The sequence below is a fragment of the Pristiophorus japonicus genome, chromosome 6 (assembly GCF_044704955.1).
Source record: "Pristiophorus japonicus isolate sPriJap1 chromosome 6, sPriJap1.hap1, whole genome shotgun sequence".
NCBI lineage: Eukaryota > Metazoa > Chordata > Chondrichthyes > Pristiophoridae > Pristiophorus > Pristiophorus japonicus.
In genome coordinates, this window is record NC_091982.1 from 198,360,696 (window position 1) to 198,381,951 (window position 21,256).

General features: G+C 48.0%; 1 protein-coding gene across 2 annotated transcripts in view; it reads left to right on the forward strand.

Moving 5' to 3' along the window:
* Positions 1–21,256, forward strand: part of kcnab1a (potassium voltage-gated channel subfamily A regulatory beta subunit 1a) — a 452,196-nt gene that overhangs the window by 373,119 nt on the left and 57,821 nt on the right. For both annotated transcript variants that reach the window (XM_070882310.1, XM_070882311.1), the window contains exon 5: positions 14,770–14,814. In XM_070882310.1, coding sequence (XP_070738411.1) covers positions 14,770–14,814 — 45 coding nt within the window. The remainder of the gene's footprint in view (positions 1–14,769; positions 14,815–21,256) is intronic.

Sequence of the window (21,256 nt, forward strand, 5' to 3'; positions counted from 1 at the left end):
TGATGCAGTTCTACAGGGCCTTGGTGAGACCACACCTTGAGTATTATGTGCATTGTTGAGTTGGAGTTCGTCATCTGTATCTCGTCGCCAGTTTTTGTTCTGTATGTAAATCTGTGATTACTATGTCTAACCACCAGAAGTCTTATCCCCTGGAGTACCAAAGGATCCCACAATTCCTTGGGAGCACCTGTATATAAGGAGGCCTCACAGGCTGAAGAGGCACTTTGAGATCTGTAATAAAGGACTACGGTAACACTTACTTTGAGCTTGCAGTATCTATTCTGACTCTTTATCAAAGACATAAAAACTGGCAACAAGATACAGATGACGAACCCCAACTCAACAATGCAGAGAACTGTGGGCATCCTGGAGAAATTTTCAGAGGGAGATGATTGGGAAACCTTCGTGGAGCGACTTGAGCAATACTACGAGCTGGAAGGAGAAGGGAACGTTGCCAAATGAAGGGCGATCCTCCTCACCATTTGCGGGGCATCAACGTATGGCCTCATGAAAAATCTGCTCGCTCCAGCAAAACACACAGACAAGTTGTACAATGAGTTGTGCACACTGGTCTGGGAGTATCTAAACCCAAAGGAAAGCATTCTGATGGCGAGGTATCAGTTCTACACGTACAAGAAGTCTGAAGGCCAGGATGTGCCGAGCTACGTCGCCGAGCTAAGGCGCCTTGCAGGACATTGCAAATTTGAAGGACACTTGGAGCATATGTTCAGGGACTTCTTTGTTCTTGGCATTGGCCATGAAGCAATACTTTGAAAACTTTTGACTGTAGAGACACCAACCTTGAGTAAAGCCATAGCGATAGCCCAGGCGTTTATCTCCACCAGTGACAATACCAAACAAATTTCCAAGCACACTAGTGCTGCTGCAAGTTCTGTGAACAAAGTAACGTTGTTTTCGAATCGAAATGTACATGGCAGGACTTACATGCCTATAGCTGCATGTCTGCAAATGACTCAGAGTCCACCATCAAGGGTGGTGAATACAAAGCAATTAACACCTTGTTGGTGCTGCGGGAGTGATCATTGATTCCATTCATGCCGCTTCAAAGGATACGTTTGCAAGGGCTGTGGAACAATGGGACACCTCCAACGTATGTGCAGACCAGCTGCAAACCCTGCTAATCCTGCAAACCACCATGTTACAAAGGAGGACAGATCCACAGTGGATCATGACGAACTAGAGTCTCAGACCGAGGAGGCAGAGGTATATGGGGTGCACACGTTTACCACAAAGTGTCCCCCGATAATGCTGAAGGTTGAATTAAATGGACTCCCGGTGTCCATGGAGCTGGACACGGGCGCAAGCCAGTCCATAATGAGCAAAAAGACTTTTGATCAGTTGTGGGTCAACAAGGCTTCAAGGCCAGTCCTGACCCCCTTTCGTACCAAACTTAGAACGTACACAAAGGAACTGATTCCCTTAATTGGCAGTGCTACCGTAAAGGTCTCCTACAATGGAGCAGTGCACGAGTTACTACTCTGGGTGGTACCGGGCGATGGCCCCACGCTGTTCAGCAGGAGCTGGCTAGGAAAGATACGCTGGAACTGGGACAATGTCAGAGCGCTTTCGTCTGTCGACGACAACTCATGTGCCCAGGTCCTAAGCAAGTTCCCCTCGCTGTTCGAACCAGGCATCGGGAAGATCCAAGGAGTAAAAGAAAAGTGCAAATCCACTTGATTCCGGGGGCGTGACCCATCCATCACAAGGCGAGAGCGGTACCTTACATGATGAGAGTGAGGGTGGAAATCAAGCTGGACAGGTTGCCATGAGAGGACATTATTTAGCCGATCGAATTCAATGAGTGCGCTAGTCCGATTGTTCCAGTCCTCAGGGAAGACGGCACCGTCAGAATCTGTGGTGATAACAAAGTAACTATCAATTGTTTCTCGCTGCAGGATCAATACCCATTATCAAAGGCAGACGACCTACTTGCAACGCTGGTGGGAGAGAAAACGTTCACGAAGCTGGACTTGACCTCGGCCTGCATGACACAGGAGCTGGAGAAATCTTCGAAAGGTCTCACCTGCGTCAACATGCACAAAGGTCTCTTTGGTTACAACAGATGCCTGTTTGGGATTCGATCGGTCGCGGCGATATTCCAGAGGAACATGGAAAGCTTGCTGAAGCCGGCCTACGCACGGTGGTCTTACAGGACGTCATCTTGGTTACAGGTCGGGACACCATCGAGCACCTGCAGAACCTGGAGGAGGTTCTTAGTCGGCTTAATCATGTGGGGCTCAGGTTAAAACCCCTGAAGTGGAGTTCCTGGGGAGAAGAATCGCGGTGGACGGCATCAGGCCCACCGATTCGAAGACGGAGGCAATCAAGAACCCACCGAGACCACAGAACGTGACGGAGCTGCAGTCATTTCTAGGACTCCTGAACTATTTTGGTAACTTCTTACTGGGTCGTAACACATTGTTAGAACCCCTGCACTCTTTACTGCGTAAAGGAGATGAATGGGTATGGGGTAAAAGCCAAGAAAATGCCTTTGAGAAAGCTAGGAAACTGTTATGTTCAAACAAATTGCTTCTGTTTGGTACTAGCATGTGATGCATCGTCGTATGGGATCGGGTGTGTATTGCAACAAGCAAATGAATTTGGGAAATTTCAACCAGTTGCTTATGCATCCAGAAGTCTGTCTAAGGCCGAAAGGGCCGACAGTATGATAGAAAAAGAAGTGTTAGCATGTGTTTACGGGTTAAAGAAAATGCATCAATATCTGTTCGGGCTCAAATTTGAATTGGAAACCGACCATAAGCCGCTTTTATCCCTCTTTTCTGAAAATAAGGGGATAAACACGAATGCATCGGTCTGCATCCAGAGATGGGCGGCCACATTGTCCGCATACAACTACGCCATCCGCCACAGGCCAGGCACAGAAAACTGTGCCGATGCTCTCAGTAGGCTACCATTGCCCACCACTGGAGTGGAGATGGCACAGCCGCAGATTTAGTTATGGTAATGGAAGCATTCGAGTGTGAGCAATCACCTGTTATTGCCCGAGACTAGAACCTGGATGAGCCAGGACCCCTTACTGTCCTTAGTAAAAAATACTGTGTGCTCCTCGGGAGTTGGTCTAATGTCCCATTAGAGATGTAGGAAGAAATAAAGCCGTAACAGCGGCGCAAAGATGAAACGTCCATACAGGCAGACTACCTCCTATGGTTGTGCCAAAAAAGGGCAGCGACACTTTCATTAGTGATCTCCACAGTACCCACCCAGGCATTGTAATTGTTGAATCCTTAACTCTTAAACATAATCACACGAAGCACGTACTGCAGACACAGTCACTCTGTGACCTTCACTTTTATTACCTGAACCAAGGAGTGCTGGCCCTGCGAGGGACCTCCCCTTATATACCTGAATCTCCAGGTAAGGAGTATCTCCCACAAGTACACCCTCTGTGGTCAAGGTGTGCATTTCTAGTAAGTATGTACAGTATGTAGTGGTTACATGAGGGTTACAATTGTATAAGGGTTACAGTAGTATGCTGGTTACATACATGACATCACCTCCCCCCTCACATCTTTTTGACTCAAAAGTTAAGTCTATCAGGTGGTCGACGCTCTCTCGTGGAGCGCCGCAGTTGAGGCTCTGGTGGCTGAGCCTTGGCATGCGTTTCTGTCACCTGAGGTGATTCCGGCCTGTCCAGATTGGCCGCAGGGACTGTGCATGCTGGTGATTGTCCTTGTTGCTTGTCCACTGGCAGTGGTGTGGTTGACATCTCATGCTCGTCTTCATGTTCATCGGTGTCTATGTTAAACCTTTTCTTTACTTGGTCCAAGTGTTTGTGGCATATCTGCCCATTATTGAGTCTGACCACTATGACCCTGTTTCCCTCTTTACCAATTATGGTGCCCTCCAGCCACTTGGGTCCCAATGCATGGTTAAGTACAAATACCGGATCATCCATTTCTATACACCTCTCCCTTGAGTTACGATCGTGGCACTCGGTTTGGGACTGGCGCTTGCCCTCAACAATGTCTGCCAGGGTTGGGTGGATGAGGGACAGCCGCGTTTTGAGCGTACGTTTCATGAGGAGTTCCAACTCCGTGAGTGAGTGCGGCCGGGACCTATAGGCCAGCAGGAAGCTCGATAGGCGGTACTGCAGAGTGGGTACTTGGATGCGGAGCATGCCTTGTTTTATGACTTGGACCGCACGTTCCGCTTGGCCATTGGAAGCCGGCTTGAACGGCGCCATCCGGACATGTTTGATGTCATTACCTGACATAAACTCCTGAAATTCATGGCTGGTGAAACACGGGCCATTGTCGCTGACCAGAATGTCCAGTAAGCCGTGGATCGCGAAAACCGTGCGCAGGCTCTCCACGGTGATGGATGTCGTGCATGAGTTTAATATGATGCACTCGATCCATTTCGAGTATGCATCGACAATTATCAAGAACATTTTTCCCATGAACGGACCCGCATAGTCCACATGAATGCGTGACCAAGGCTTGGTGGGCCAGGGCCACGGGCTGAGCAGGGCCTCCCTGGGGGCGTTGCCCAGCTGGGCACACGTTGTGCACCTGCGAACCCAATGTTCCAGGTCTGAGTCAATCCCCGGCCACCATCCATGTGACCAGGCAATACCCTTCATAAACACGATGCCAGGGTGCTCGCTGTGGAGTTCCCTGATGAACGCTTCCCTCTCCTTCTGGGGCATGACCACTCGGCTGCCCCATAGCAGGCAGTCGGCTTGGATGGAGAGCTCATCCATCCGTCTCTGAAACGGTCTGACCTCCTCGGGGCACGCCCTGTGTGCGGGCGCCCAATCCCCCGTCAGGACACATTTCTTTATCATGGATAGGAGGGGGTCCCTGTGGGTCCAGAGTTTGATCTGGCAGGCTGTGATGGGGGAGCCTGCGGTGTCAAAAGCCTCAACGGCCATGACCATCTCAGCGCTTTGCTCCGCTGCCCCCTCGGTGGTGGCTGGGGAAGCCTGCTGAGCGTGTCAGCGCAGTTTTCGGTGCTTGGCCGGTGCCGTATGGTGTAGTCATATGCAGCCAGCATGAGAGCCCATCGCTGTATGCGAGCTGACGCATTTGCATTGACCGCCTTGCTGTCGGACAACAGAGAAGTTAACGGCTTGTGGTCTGTTTCTAACTCAAACGGTCTGCCGAAAAGGTATTGGTACATTTTTTTCACACCATAAACGCAAGCGAGTGCTTCCTTTTCAACCATGCCGTACCCACGCTCTGCCTGGGAGAGCGATCTGGAGGCATAAGCCACCGGTTGGGGTTGTCTGTCTCCATTACCCTGCTGCAACACACACCCAACCCCGTATGATGATGCATCGCATGTTTAAACTAGTTTTTTACAGGGGTCATACAACGTTAACAGTTTGTTGGAACAAAGCAGGTTCCGCGCCCTGTTGAAAGCCCGTTCTTGATAGTCCCCCCAAAACCATTCGCAACGCTTACGCAGGAGCACGTGTAACGACTCCAACAATGTGCTTAAGTTCGGCAGGAAGTTCCCGAAATAGTTCAAAAGTCCCAGGAACGATCGCAACTCCGATGTGTTGCCAGGCCTGGGCGCCCGGCAGATCGCCTCCGTTTTGGATTCGGTAGGCCAAATCCCTCCTGCCCAAAAACTCGACCTCTGAGGCCAAAAACACACACTTGGCCTTCTTCAGCCGCAGGCCTACCCGGTCCAGTCGGCGTAGCACCTCCTCCAGGTTGTGGAGATGTTCCTCGGTGTCTCGACCCGTTATTAGGATGTCATCCTGGAATCTGATTGTGCTGGGAATGGATTTCAGCAAGCTTTCCATGTTTCTCTGAAAGATGGCGGTCGTCGAACGGATACCAAAAGGACACCTGTTGTAGATTAATAAACCCTTGTGCGTGGTGATGGTGGTCAGAAGCTTGGATTCTTCAGCCAGGTCCTGATTCATGTAGGCCGAAGTGAGGTCCAATTTAGTGAACAGCTTGCCACCTGCCAATGTGGCAAAAAAGTCCTCCGCCCTCGGGAGCAGGTATTGGTCCTGCAGGGACACCCGGTTGATGGTGGCTTTGTAGTCACTGCAGATCCTAACTGAGCCATCCGCTTTAAGGACAGGAACAATGGGACTTGCCCAGTCACTGAATTCAACAGGCGAAATTATGCCCTCTCTGAGCAGCCTGTCCAGTTCACTCTCTATTTTCTCACACATCACGTATGACACCGCTCTGGCTTTGTAGTGCACTGGTCTGGCATCCGGGGTGATGCGTATAACTACTTCTGTGCCTTTGAACGTTCCGACACCGGGTTGAAACAGTGACCCGAATTTTTGTAGTACCTGTGAGCTTGAGCTTCGCTCCACAGATGAAATGGCGTGCACATCCCCCCATTTCCAGTTCATCTCAGTTAGCCAGCTCCTTCCCAAAAGCGCGGGGCCATTTCCTGGAACAATCCAGAGTGGCAGCCAGTTCTGTGACCCATTGTGTGTTATCACCACGTTTGCACTGCCTAGCACTGGAATGATCTCTTGGGTGTACATCCGTAGCTGCGTATTAATTCGTTCCAGTTTGGGCCTGCCAGCTCTGTGTGGCCATAGTTTCTCAAATTGTTGTGCACTCATGAGGGACTGGCTCGCTCCCGTGGGATGCCATTCAATAAAACTTTCATCATCATGGGTGGCGTTTTGGTGTATGAGCTGTGGACGTCAGCCACATGAACCCGCTGAACTTCAGCATCCATGACTTTACCCCAAGCATTGTCCTGCACTGCAAGCCCCTCGCCTGATTCCTCTGTCTCATAGATTAGCCTCGCTACTGGCTGTTTGGAAACCCTCGCCAAATGTCCTCTGGCATTACAATTCCTACAGACGAACTGCTGAAATTTGCAGCTTTTCGCATAATGTCTGACCCCGCATCTCCAGCATTGGCTGAGATCGTTGTTCACAAACGGACTGTTAGCAGGCATTCCTCTCTGATTGTTCCCTTGGTTGTTTCTAAACACTCTGATGATGAGTGTTAATGGTCCCCTTGATGGCGTGAATTGTTGCTCCCCTCTCCATTGTCCCTGTCGGGGGCCCACCTTAGAGTCAGTTTCAGCTTGGGCAGTTACAAAATGCCTTTGTCTGACTGCTGCAGTTTCAAAATGCCTTTGCCTGACTGCGATATCTTGAGCCGCGTTTATCACGTTAATTCCTTGGTCCGTCGCCACGTTGGACCCAGGACTACTCGCGTAAATTCGCTTGGTCTCTTCTTCCCCCGCTATGAAAGTTTGAGCTATCAATGCTGCCCCTTCTAGAGTTAAGTCCTTGGTCTCTATGAGCTTCCTGAAGATCCCGGCATGGCTAATGCCCTCAATGAAAAAATCCCTTAACATCTCCCCCCTGCAGGCGTCTGAGAACTTACAGAGGCTGGCCAAGCACCGCAAGTCTGCCACGAAGTCCGAGATGTTTTGTCCTTCCCGACGTCGGTGTGTGTAGAACCGGTGCCGGGCCATGTGTATGTTGCTCGCTGATCAGCTGGCTGGGTTCTTCAAAAGACTTGTCGGCCGGTTTGTGGGGTGCGAGCAGGTCTTTCATCAGCGCATATGTTTTTGTCCCACAGCTTATTAATAGATGCGCCCTCCGCTTGTCAGCCGCATCCTCTCCCAGCCAATCCTTCATGACAAAGATCTGCTGGAGTCTCTCCACAAAATCGTCCCAGTCTTCACCCACACAGTAACGTTCCTCTGAGCTACCGGTGGCCATCCTCTGGGTTCAGTGATTCCCGTTTCCCGTTGCCAGGTGTTGAGTCCTTAACTCTTAAACACAATCACACGAGGCACGTACTGCAGACACTCTGTGACCTTCACCTTTATTACCTGAACCAAGGAGTGCTGGCCCTGCGAGGGACCTCCCCTTATATACCTGAATCTCCAGGTAAGGAGTGTCTCCCACAAGTACACCCTCTGTGGTCAAGGTGTGCATTTCTAGTAAGTATGTACAGTATGTAGTGGTTACATGAGGGTTACAATTGTATAAGGGTTACAGTAGTATGCTGGTTACATACATGACAGTAATGATGAAAGCAATAGCCAGATCCCACGTGTGGTGGCCCGGTATCGCTGCAGACTTAGAGTCCTGTGTGCACAAATGTAATACATGTTCCCAGTTAAGCAATGCACTCAGGGAGGCGCCACTAAGTTTATGGTCCTGGCCCTCCAAACCGTGGTCTAGGGTTCATGTCGACTATGCAGGCCCATTCTTGGGAAAAATGTTTTTAGTGGTTGTAGATGTGTACTCCAAATGGATTGAATGTATGATAATGTCGGCAAGCACGTCCGCTGCCACCATTGAAAGCCTACGGGCCATGTTTGCCACGCACAGTCTGCCTGATATCCTTGTAAGTGACAATGGGCCATGCTTTACCAGTGCCAAATTCAAACAGTTCATGACCCGCAATGGGGTCAAACATGTCATGTCTGCCCCATTTAAGTCAGCGTCCAACGGTCAGGCAGAACAAGCAGTTCAAACAATCAAGCAGAGCTTGAAAAGAGTAACTGAAGGCTCACTGCAGATTCGCTTATCCCGAGTCCCGCTTAGTTACCACACAAGACCCCACTCGCTCACCGGGGTCCCTCCCGCTGAATTGCTCATGAAAAGGGCACTTAAGACAAGGCTCTCAATAGTCCACCCTGATCTACATGAACAGGTAGAGAGCAGACGGCTTCAACAGAATACATATCGTGATCACGCAAATGACCCAGTCATTGATATGACTCAGTATACGGTTTCTAACTCTTCAGCTCCTTTAGTAATTCTCTATTAAGTTGTTCACGGGTTAACTCACTGAACTAACTCATCTACAGCATTCTGGATACCTTGGGCTGGATTTTAAAATACTGGCATGCTGGGAGCGAGTGGGTGTGGGGGGAGAGGTGCCAATCGCATGTGGGAGACTGAGAAGTATGTGCAGCACATCTGTCGGTGGCCTTTTAACTCAGCTACCTCATTATTATTTTACTTACGGGTTTCGCATCCAATTAATGTTAGCAAGCATAATGACAACGCACATGATGTGATTTCAACTCCAGTATTTAAAGGTATACTCCAAACATCCAAGTTGAAGGAGTTTGGCGTTGGCATGGAGAGCCACAGACCCGTCGGTATGGAGTCTCAACAGACAAGGCTGCGCTCCGCTTCCATGACGCCTTCCTGGATGTGCTGCTGGGGGCTCTAAGGACCCGGAGAAAATAACTCTTCACTAGTGACGGGAGGAAGAAACCTGTCATGGTTGGAGGTTGGCCAGGAGCTATAGCCTGATGTGCATTTCACCCTGACCCCGTCTGCCTTCTCGAGCCTACTCCAGCACAGGAGTCCTCACTTACCTTGCACGTGCACCCATCCCTCTCTGTCTATGCACTTACATCCCCATCTATCCATCCACTACTGACACACTCATCCTTCTGCAATGTCATGCCTATCCCTCATAGTCATCCTCAACAAATGCTCTCCATCTATCGGGTGAACACATGTCATTACGCTCACTCAGTGGTTTTTTCTTTCCCTCCTTGCCAGAGAGGAGAACAGAGAACACCAGGGGGAGACATGGAAACCGAAGTAGCCTTCCAACCATCTCTCAATTGACATCTGCAGAGGAGGAGGTGCTGAAGATCAATGGAGTCTCGGCGTGTCTGGTCATTGGAGATGGGGAGATGGCATCCTGCCAGCTACCTGGTGACAGAATTAAATATCAACTAACAACACTCAGTCATGATGACTTGATGTCAACAGTGAGTGAAATATGATCATGTGTACAATGATAACTTTCTTACCTTCACAGTACTCATTCATGTCTTTTATTACCTACAGGACCTTCACGCATCCAGCAGGAGGTGGTCCAGGTTTCCATGACGACAACGACTCCTCCTCAGAGGAGCTCACTCTGTCTGAGAGTGGACCATCACAGGACTTATGCAGACCATGCACCAGCTCAGATACTCGCACATCAGTGGGAGAACGCAGAGAGATAGTTGAGTTTTCACATGGTGACTTGCACTTCATAAGTGAGCAAGAGCAGATGGTGGAGTCAGGGACAGCAGTGGATTGTCCGCGTCAGCTCTGCTCAGCTAGATGCAGATGCTGCACCTCGGGCCTTCGATGAACAGGATACTTCTTGAGCAGCAGCAGAGAATGTGTAATGTAATGACAGGCGTTCCAGCTGCACTGTGCACGATGCAGAGAGATTGGATGAGTCCATCGCCAGCATGAGTGGTATGATGTTGCATGCCTTTGCAATGATGACTTCTTCTATGGAAAGAGTGGCCAACTGCATGGAGCATCAAACACGGCAATCACACGAGTGCATGCAGGCCTTCACCAATAGCTTGCACACAATGGATGCCACCTTAAATAGGATGACTTATACACAAGCTCTGGCCTTTCATCGCCCCACTGATCTGCAGCAAAGTGTTCAAAGTGCGACTGGGTCATGAGAGTGATGATGATGAAAGGGGACATGGAAGTGGGGACTTGGCTCAAAGCGTTCCACTTCTCACCCATTTTCACCCTCCCCACCCTCCCCATCCCTCCCTCCATCACCAGTCAGTGTCCCACATGTAGGCTCCAATTGCCGAGTCTGCCCCTGTACAGGTGCAGGTGGAGCAGTCTTTGGTGCGGCCCTCACTGGTTCCAAAACCCAGAGGACATTGGCCAAGAGCATCTCAACAGTAGGAGCCGTGATCTGACCAACGTGCCTCTATCTCTGCTTGGAAAATGAAGAGTAAAGATTTGTAGTTGCACAAGGGTATGCACATTGGTGTGTTACACATTGTTCAATTGTTAAGTTTCTGTAGATAGTAACATAGAAACATAGAAAATAGGTGCAGGAGTAGGCCATTCGGCCCTTCTAGCCTGCACCGCCATTTAATGAGTTCATGGCTGAACATGCAACTTCAGTACCCCATTCCTGCTTTCTCGCCATACCCCTTGATCCCCCTAGTAGTAAGATCCCGCATAGGACTCATTAGTCACCTTAGAGCTCATAATATTCGCGTGGAAGCAAGTCATCCTCGACTCCGGAGGACTGCCTAAGAAGAAGGAGGGTGGGGTGGAGGGGGGGGGGGGGGAGAAATCGCTTTTCCATGTAGTTCTTAGATGGGTGCACTGGTGGAGCCTAATTGAACCTCGCAATAATAACATCCCAGGCAGCAATGTGTGCCGCTGGTGATGCATTACCCATATCACTTTCCGCCTCTTCCTCCTCCTCCTCTGCTGCTTGGATTGCCACAGGATGCAGCATCATGGCAGCTGCCCAGGAATCTGGCACACATCTGTATAAAGATCTTTTTGTGGTTGCACACCAGCTGCACATTGATGGAGTGGAAGCCCTTGCGGTTGGCGAATAATCCTGGGTGATTTATGGGTGCAGTCAGTGATGCCCTGCACTTGTGGGAAGTGAGCCAGAGCCGCAAATCTGAGTGCCTGCTCATTCTGACTGGCGCCGTTGCAGTAAAATTTGGCAGAATTGCCGGCCCTGTCAAAGAAGCAATCAGTCATCTGTCTTACGCATTTGTGTGGCGCCAACTGTGAGATCCTGTAAATGTCTCCAGCAGAGCCCTGGCAGCAGCAGGAGGCAAAAAAGTTGAGGGTGGTGGTGACTTTGACAGCCATGGATAAAGTGTGGCCAGCAGGTCCAGTTGGCAGCAGGTCTTGTTCCTGCAGGTTGCAAATGTCTGCCACCACCTGACGCCACACTCTGAGTATCCTGAGGCACTGGTGTTCTGACAGGTTGAGGAAGATTATCCACTGCCTGTAGACCTTGTATGCCGGGTATGGCCTCCTGCGAACTGCATCTCTCTGCTGATCTCCTCTCTCCTGTGGAGCTTCAGGTCTGTGAGCAGCAAACTGTTGCTGGTGCTGCTTCTCCTGCTGCTGGTTATCTTGGTCCTCATGTGTGGTCCAAAGTTACACAGTGTAAGTGGCACCCATGCTGATCTGGTAGATCAGAGCTCCAAAGTGCAGATCAGACCTCCAAACCTCCAAAGTGTAGATGACACCTCCAAAATGTGTAAAGTAACCTCCAACGTGTGTAAAGTAACCTCTCCACATAAGTACTGTGAACAAATCATATTACACAAGCAGGTAGAAGAGCAGTTGTGAGTTCTGAGTACTTATTGACATATTTTCCTGTCATGGCTTCAGCTCCCTCAATTGCCGTTGTGTCCTCACCTTGTGTCCTGGCAAGTTCCAGGAAGCCCGGAAAACCAGTGGACCCAAAGTTAAAGAGCAAAACCTATGTGCATATCGCTCGAATTGAGCAATTACCATGGGCCCAAAATTGGTGGATATACCGCCTGGGGACCGCCAACATACCGCCCAAAATTGCGAAATTCATCGAAAAATACCTACATACTGCTCACATTCCGTCCAGCGGGAAATTCATCAGCAACATATCGCCGGGCGTTTTGTATACCGTCCGCCCATGCACACCGCTGACATACCGTCCAAAATTGCAAAATTGATCACTTACCACCGACATACCGCCGACCCTGGAAAAGGTGATTTAAATCAATTTTCTGTCGGCAGTATGCATCCTTACCTGTAAAAAAGTTTTTATCCCTCACGCCCCCTAGTCTCTCCCATTCTACAGTCTCTTCCCCCCTGCCCCACACAGCGATCTCCCCCCAAACTGTGATCTCCCCCCAAGTTGCGGTCTGTCCCCAAGCAGCAATCTCCGCCCACATCAGCGATCTCCCTCCACAGCAGTGATCCCCCTCCCACATACCAGCACAGCGCTCTCAGGCTGGCAGTCTCTGTCGATTCTGATCTGTGTCTCTCAGGGGCAGAGCTTCGTAGCAGCGTGCGCGTGCACAGAACTCGGGAGCCGAAGATTCCCGAGTGAAAAGGACTCACCACCCGCACACCGCCGGCTGCACTCTGCTCCTCCCGCTGCACTCTGTTCGGCATACCGCCGAGAAAAAAGTGACAAAATCGCACGCACTCTGCCCAGCGGTACCCGGCGGTATGAAACGACATACCATCGGCATACCGCCGAGAAATGGGCAGACCATCAGTTTTGACCAATTTCGGCCCCCATATCTCAATTGACAATCCGCCTGTCCTGAAGGGCGCACACAGCCTAATGCACTGCAGTGAAATGCGGAAGTCAACAGGTTGGAGTCAGCTTCCTGACACACTCAGAATTTTTCCCGATTTAACCCCACACCCAATCCCACGCACTCACGTTAAAATGTCCCCCTTAATCCTGCAATACACACGACGGACAGTATTAACCCTGTCCACTTGACAGGCAATTAAAACTTACCCACCAAGCTCTCCTCGCACAGGATCTGATTCTAACCTGCTCTTCCGAGCAAGTGAGAAGAACACCAGCTGGAAACCAGAGAGGTCCTTCTTTAAATGTGCGGATTGGGCTCTGATGATGTGAATGCGGCCTGAATGCTATTTTAACCAGTGGCCTGCATGAAGAAGTGATTGTGGCTTTCTCGCCAGCCCAGCAGGAAAAGGAGTCAGGGCCAGAATATGTGATTTTACTTTTTAGGACTTTGTAGACTAGGGGGAACAGGAGTGCTCAACCTCATCCACAAGGAAGGTTTAGGCCTTCCCTGCCCCGTTTAAAATCTCCTGGGACTCACACTGCCAAGATCGGGACAGTTTGCCACCGTCTTGGCCTCCACCCATATGTTAAAATCGATACTACAGTACAGAATAGAACTGCAAAAATACAGACCTCAGTACATTTCTTTCGCAGCACTTTCTGAATAAGCTACTAATAAAAAGTTCAAATTCCTTTCATTTTTCAAAAAATTCTTTGCATAATCTCAGAAGTGATAACAGCAGACATTGGACAAATCTTTTGCATCATCAAAGGTTTGCAACACAAAATAAACATTTTTGAAGAAACATCGAGTGATTATTACATTTTAATGGCCCTGAAATTCCGGCCTCCCTGGGTCAGTACGGAGTTCCTGCGGATCCGGGAAGGCATCGGAAATGCTGGTTTCCAGCGCGCAATGCGCATGCGCTGAAAACCGGCATTTCCGATCTGTCACGTTTCTGGCTTGACAGATCGTAGCCAGATCCGGAGCGAGGATACTTTGTAAGTGTAATTTTCCGATATTTACGCTTACAAATGTCCTCAAATTTCTTGCGCCTGATAAAGCAGGCGCATAGCCTACTTTTCCAGGCACAAGTGTTTTAAAAAACACAAAAACATCTAAAAATAAAGTTATTAAAACATATTATCATTAAAAAACCCTCCCCACAATGGTAAGTTTATTTTTTTAAACTTTTTTTTAAAAATCGGGAATAATTTTTTTTTAAGACATTAATAACTTTAAATGAATTAGTGTAATTATTTTCTATTTTTTTTATTAGTGTTTTGGGTGTTTGGGACTGTGTTTTGGGTGGTTCGGGCTCTATCACAATCATAATAATAGGAGTTTATGACCCTGCGGAACTCCTATTACTATGATACCTAATTGGCTGCCCAGAGCCATGTGACACCAGCTCCAGCACTGCGCTGTCCCCATGTGCACGTGCTGCGAATCACAGTCAGCTCAGGCCACAGGCTCGAAAGTGCAGATATGGGTAGCAGCGTAAGTGCGGATTTTTTCTCTAAAATGCCAGCGGGAAGGCTAAATCGGAATTTCAGGGCCAATGACTTTGTATTTTTCAACTTGTGTCGTGCATCGAATAGGTAGTCAAATTAGTGCCAATTTATATTTTTACTTTGTTTGCCCATGTGCTTGTTGTAATAATGACTACTGTAACGTATAACATTAATTCTGATCTATTCTACATTGTTTCAGGGCAGAGGTCATACTTGGAAACATCATCAAAAAAAAAGACTGGAGGTAATACTTTGCTCAATTTGAGTTTGTCTGCACAGTTTGGGTTTGTCTTGCTTTCTCTTTCTGATTTTCTGTCCAGTTGTATCCTTCCTGTCAAATACATGCTCATCTCCATACATTCTTCCCTCACTCAAAGGTCAGATGGATGTTACCAGCAGACGGGACTTGTCCTCACTATGGGCCAACCCAAACATGAAAATAAAACTTAAAAAAAATTTCTTTATAAAATACTTATAGCATTTGGACACCAGGAGCATAAGTACAATCTAATGTGTTTGTAACTGAACAATAAGTTCAGTCTTGTATCAGCAGGGATTTGAATAACCAGATCCGATATATGTAGTTCTGTACAATGGTAACTAAGGTTAAACATTAAGATTAATTTGTACTTTAGTTGGAATTGATTTTAGAGAATTTGGAATTTGAACCTCAAAAATCTATTAAGGTAATTAGCATAGGTAATAACTGCAGCCATTTTGAGTTGCTTTCTTCAGTTTGAACAGTGCACCACTGCAATAAGACTGCCTGAGCTCCCCCACTAGACTCGACTCAATCACATGGACACAGTTCCCTCCCCACTAGCTGGCACCCACTACATCATTAGCCAGCAGGTAAAGGCATTTGCTCCATTTTTCATCTCACGGTCAGTCTTTAATTAGCCCTAATATTGTTTCTGTGACTTCAGCAACAGACAACCGACATATAGACATCATCTGCTATCACAGTAGGAAACGTATCAGTTTGGTTCAGTGGTAGTCCTCTTGCCTCTGAGACCAAAGGTTATATGTTCATGGGCCACTCCAAGTACGTGAGCACATAATCTAACCTAACTTTGCTTCCAGGACAAGGAACATAGTGCAATGTGATACTCCAAAGGGCATTGATTGATTATTGCAACAGGGAATAGAAACATAGAAAATAGGTGCAGGAATAGGCCATTCGGCCCTTCGAGCCTGCACCGCCATTCAATGAGTTCATGGCTGAACATGCAACTTCAGTACCCCATTCCTGCTTTCTCGCCATACCCCTTGATCCCCCTAGTAGTAAGGACTACATCTAACTCCTTTTTGAATATATTTAGTGAATTGGCCTCAACAACTTTCTGTGGTAGAGAATTCCACAGGTTCACCACTCTCTGGGTGAAGAGGTTTCTCCTCATCTCGGCTCTAAATGGCTTACCCCTTATCTTTAGACTGTGACCCCTGGTTCTGGACTTCCCCAACATTGGGAACATTCTTCCTGCATCTAACCTGTCTAAACCCATCAGAATTTTAAACGTTTCTATGAGATCCCCTCTCATTCTTCTGAACTCCAGTGAATACAAGCCCAGTTGATCCAGTCTTTCTTGATATGTCAGTCCCGCCATCCCGGGAATCAGTCTGGTGAACCTTCGCTGCACTCCCTCAATAGCAAGAATGTCCTTCCTCAAGTTAGGAGACCAAAACTGTACACAATACTCCAGGTGTGGCCTCACCAAGACCCTGTACAACTGTAGCAACACCTCCCTGCCCCTGTACTCAAATCCCCTCGCTATGAAGGCCAATATGCCATTTGCTTTCTTAACCGCCTGCTGTACCTGCATGCCAACCTTCAATGACTGATGTACCATGACACCCAGGTCTCGTTGCACCTCCCCTTTTCCTAATCTGTCACCATTCAGATAATAGTTTGTCTCTCTGTTTTTACCACCAAAGTGGATAACCTCACATTTATCCACATTATACTTCATCTGCCATGCATTTGCCCACTCACCTAACCTATCCAAGTCACTCTGCAGCCTCATAGCATCCTCCTCGCAGCTCACACTGCCGCCCAACTTAGTGTCATCCGCAAATTTGGAGATACTACATTTAATCCCCTCGTCCAAATCATTAATGTACAATGTAAACAGCTGGGGCCCCAGCACAGAATCTTGTAATACCCCACAAGTCACTGCCTGCCATTCTGAAAAGTACCCATTTACTCCTACTCTTTGCTTCCTGTCTGACAACCAGTTCTCAATCCATGTCAGCACACTACCCCCAATTCCATGTGCTTTAACTTTGCACATTAATCTCTTGTGTGGGACCTTGTCGAAAGCCTTCTGAAAGTCCAAATAAACCACATCAACTGGTTCTCCCTTTTCCACTCTACTGGAAACATCCTCAAAAAATTCCAGAAGATTTGTCAAGCATGATTTCCCTTTCACAAATCCATGCTGACTTGGACCTATCATGTCACCTCTTTCCAAATGCGCTGCTATGACATCCTTAATAATTGATTCCATCATTTTACCCACTACTGATGTCAGGCTGACCGGTCTATAATTCCCTGTTTTCTCTCTCCCTCCTTTTTTAAAAAGTGGGGTTACATTGGCTACCCTCCACTCGATAGGAACTGATCCAGAGTCTATGGAATGTTGGAAAATGACTGTCAATGCATTCGCTATTTCCAAGGCCACCTCCTTAAGTACTCTGGGATGCAGTGCATCAGGCCCTGGGGATTTATCGGCCTTCAATCCCATCAATTTCCCCAACACAATTTCCCGACTAATAAAGATTTCCCTCAGTTCCTCCTTCTTACTAGACCCTCTGACCCCTTTTATATCTGGAAGGTTGTTTGTGTCCTCCTTAGTGAATACCGAACCAAAGTACTTGTTCAATTGGTCTGCCATTTCTTTGTTCCCCATTATGACTTCCCCTGATTCTGACTGCAGGGGACCTACGTTTGTCTTTACTAACCTTTTTCTCTTTACATATCTATAGAAACTTTTGCAGTCCGTCTTAATGTTCCCTGCAAGCTTCCTCTCGTACTCTATTTTCCCTGCCCTAATCAAACCCTTTGTCCTCCTCTGCTGAGTTCTAAATTTCTCCCAGTCCCCAGGTTCACTGCTATTTCTGGCCAATTTGTATGCCACTTCCTTGGCTTTAATACTATCCCTGATTTCCCTTGATAGCCACGGTTGAGCCACCTTCCCTTTTGTATTTTTACGCCAGACAGGGATGTACAATTGTTGTAATTCATCCATGCGGTCTTTAAATGTCTGCCATTGCCCATCCACTGTCAACCCCTTAAGTATCATTTGCAAATCTATCCTAGCCAATTCACGCCTCATACCTTCAAAGTTACCCTTCTTTAAGTTCTGGACCATGGTCTCTGAATTAACTGTTTCATTCTCCATCCTAATGTAGAATTCCACCATATTATGGTCACTCTTCCCCAAGGGGCCTCACACAATGAGATTGCTAATTAATCCTCTCTCATTACACAACACCCAGTTTAAGATGGCCTCCCCCCTAGTTGGTTCCTCGACATATTGGTCTAGAAAACCATCCCTTATGCACTCCAGGAAATCCTCCTCCACCGTGGTTAGCCCAATCTATAGGAAATTAAAGTCACCCACGATAACTGCTGCACCTTTATTGCATGCACCCCTAATTTCCTGTTTGATGCTCTCCCCAACATCACTACTACTGTTTGGAGGTCTGTACACAACTCCCACTAACGTTTTTTGCCCTTTGGTGTTCTGCAGCTCTACCCATATAGATTCCACATCATCCAAGCTAATGTCCTTCCTAACTATTGCATTAATCTCCTCTTTAACCAGCAATGCTACCCCACCTCCTTTTCCTTTTATTCTATCCTTTCTGAATGTTGAATACCCATGGATGTTGAGTTCCCAGCTCTGATCATCCTGCAGCCACGTCTCCGTAATCCCAATCACATCATATCCGTTAACATCTATTTGCACAGTTAATTCATCCACCTTATTACGGATACTCCTTGCATTAAGACACAAAGCCTACAGGCTTGTTTTTTTAACACCTTTTGTCCTTTTAAAAATATGATGTAGTGTGGCCCTTTCTGTTTCTTGCCTTTGTTTACTCGGCCTTCCACTATTGCTTTTTACCTTTCTACCATCTGTTTCTGACTCCATATTACTTCGCCCTATCTCGCTGCATAGGTTCCCATCCCCCTGCCATATTAGTTTAAACACTCCCGAACTGCATTAGCAAATGTTATCCCTAGGACATCAGTTCCAGTCCTGCCCAAGTGCAGACCGTCCCTTTTGTACAGGTCCCACTTCCCCCAGAACTGGTTCCAATGTTCCAGGAATTTGAATCCCTCCCTCTTGCACCACTGCTCAAGCCACGTATTTATTCTAACTATCCTGCTCCCTCTACTCTGATTAGCACGTGGCACTGGTAGCAATCCAGAGATTACTACCTTTGAGGTCCTATTTTTTAATTTAACTCCTAGCTCCCTAAATTCAGCTTGTAGGACCTCTTCCCGCTTCTTACCTATATCGTTGGTACCTACATGTACCATGACAACTGGCTGTTCACCCTCCCTCTCTAGAATGCTCTGCAGCCGCTCCGAGACATCTTTGAACCTTGCACCAGGGAGGCAACATACCATCCTGGAGTCTCGGTTGCGGCCGCAGAAACTCCTATCTATTCCCCTTACAATAGAGTCCCCTATCATTGTAGCTCTTCCACTCTTTTTCCCACCCTTCTGTGCAGCAGAGCCAGCCACGGTGCCATGAACTTGGTTGCTGCTGCCCTCCCCTGATGAGTCCTCCTCCTCAACAGTACCCAAAGCGGTGTATCTGTTTTGCAGGGGGATGACCGCAGGGGACCCCTGCACTACCTTCCTTTCACTGCTCTTCCTGCTGGTCTTCCATTCCCTAGCTGGCTGTGGACCCTTCACCTGCGGTAAGACCAACTCGCTACACGTGCTACTCACGTCATTCTCAGCATCGTGGATGCTCCAGAGTAAATCCATCCACAGCTCCAACTCCGCAACGCGGTCTGTCAGGAGCTGGAGGCGGATACACTTCCCGCACACGTAGTCGTCAGGGACACCGGAAGTGTCCCTGAGTTCCCACATGGTACAGGAGGAGCATATCACGTGACCGAGCTCTCCTGTCATGACTTAACCCTTAGATTAACTTAAATTGGCAACAACAATGCTAAAGTTTACTCACTGTTATAGAAGAGAAAAAAGAAAAACTACTTACCAATCAACAGCCAATCACTTACCCCCTTGGCTGTGATGATCAGCTTCTCTGTGATTTAGTCAACTGTCCTGTTATTCATCTGAAACTCATATTTTTGCATACTTAGTGAGTTTATCAAACCTCTTGCAATATTGCAAGGGTGTCCTTGGGGTTATGGAGGTTATACTTACAGCCACATGGCCTGTGCGACTGAATACAATGACATCCCTTCATTCTCTAATGTGGGCAGCAGCACAGCTATGATGAGGCCTGAGAAGCTTGATGTTCGTGTTTTCCCTTCTGTTGCAGCAGCCATTTCACTCCTTCTTGTGAGAGCCTCCTCAGCCCTTCAACTGTTCGCAGCCTTTCAGTACAAAGTTTCTGTTATATATGTGGACTTGTATTTACTCTGTGCAGCCACCAGAGGGCTCATCCCCTGGAGTCCCAAGGGATCCCATAATCCCTTGGGAGCACAGGTATTTAGGGAGGCTTCACAGGTTGGAGAGGCACTCTGGAGACCTGTAATCAAAGACTAAGGTCACACTTTACTTTGAGCTCACAGTGTTCAGTCTGACTCTTTCTCTATACACAACAACTGGCGACGAGGTACAGATAGCGAATGCAAAGATGCAGAGAACAGTGGGCATCCTGGAGAAATTTTCGGAGGGAGATGATTGGGAAACTTTTGTGGAGCGACTCGACCAATACTTTCTAGCCAACGAGCTAGATGGGGAAGAGAGTGCTGCCAAACGAAGGGCGATTCTCCTCACCGTCTGCGGGGCACCAATGTATGGCCTCATGAAGAATCTGCTCACTCCAGCGAAACCCACGGAGAAATCGTACAACGACTTGTGCACACTGGTCCGAGAGCATTTGAACTGGAAGGAAAGCGTTCTGATGGTGAGGTATCGGTTCTACACCTACAAAATGTCTGAAGGCCAGGAAGTGGCGAGTTATGTCGCCGAGCTAAGACACCTTGCAGGACATTGCGAATTTGAAGGACATTTGGAGCACATGCTCAGAGATTTTTTCGTACTTGGCATTGGCCACGAAACCATACTTTGCAAACTTTTGACCCTAACCTTGAGTAAGGCCATAGCGATAGCCCAGGCGTTCATTGCCACCAGTGACAATACGAAGCAAATCTCTCAGCACACAAGTACTGCTACAAGTACTGTGAACAAAGTGATGTTGTTTTAGAATTGTAACATACAGGGCAGGTCACACATACCTGTAGCTGCACGTCCACAGATAACTCAGAGTTCACCATCAAGGGTAATGAATGCAAGGCCATTAACACCTTGTTGGCGCTGCGGGGGTGATCATCATTTCCATTCATGCCGATTCAAAGAGTACGTTTGCAAGGGCTGTGGAACAATGGGACACCTCCAACGAGTGTGCAGGTGAATGGCAAAGTCTGTTAAACCTGCAAACCACCATGTTGCAGAGGAGGACAGATCCACGGAG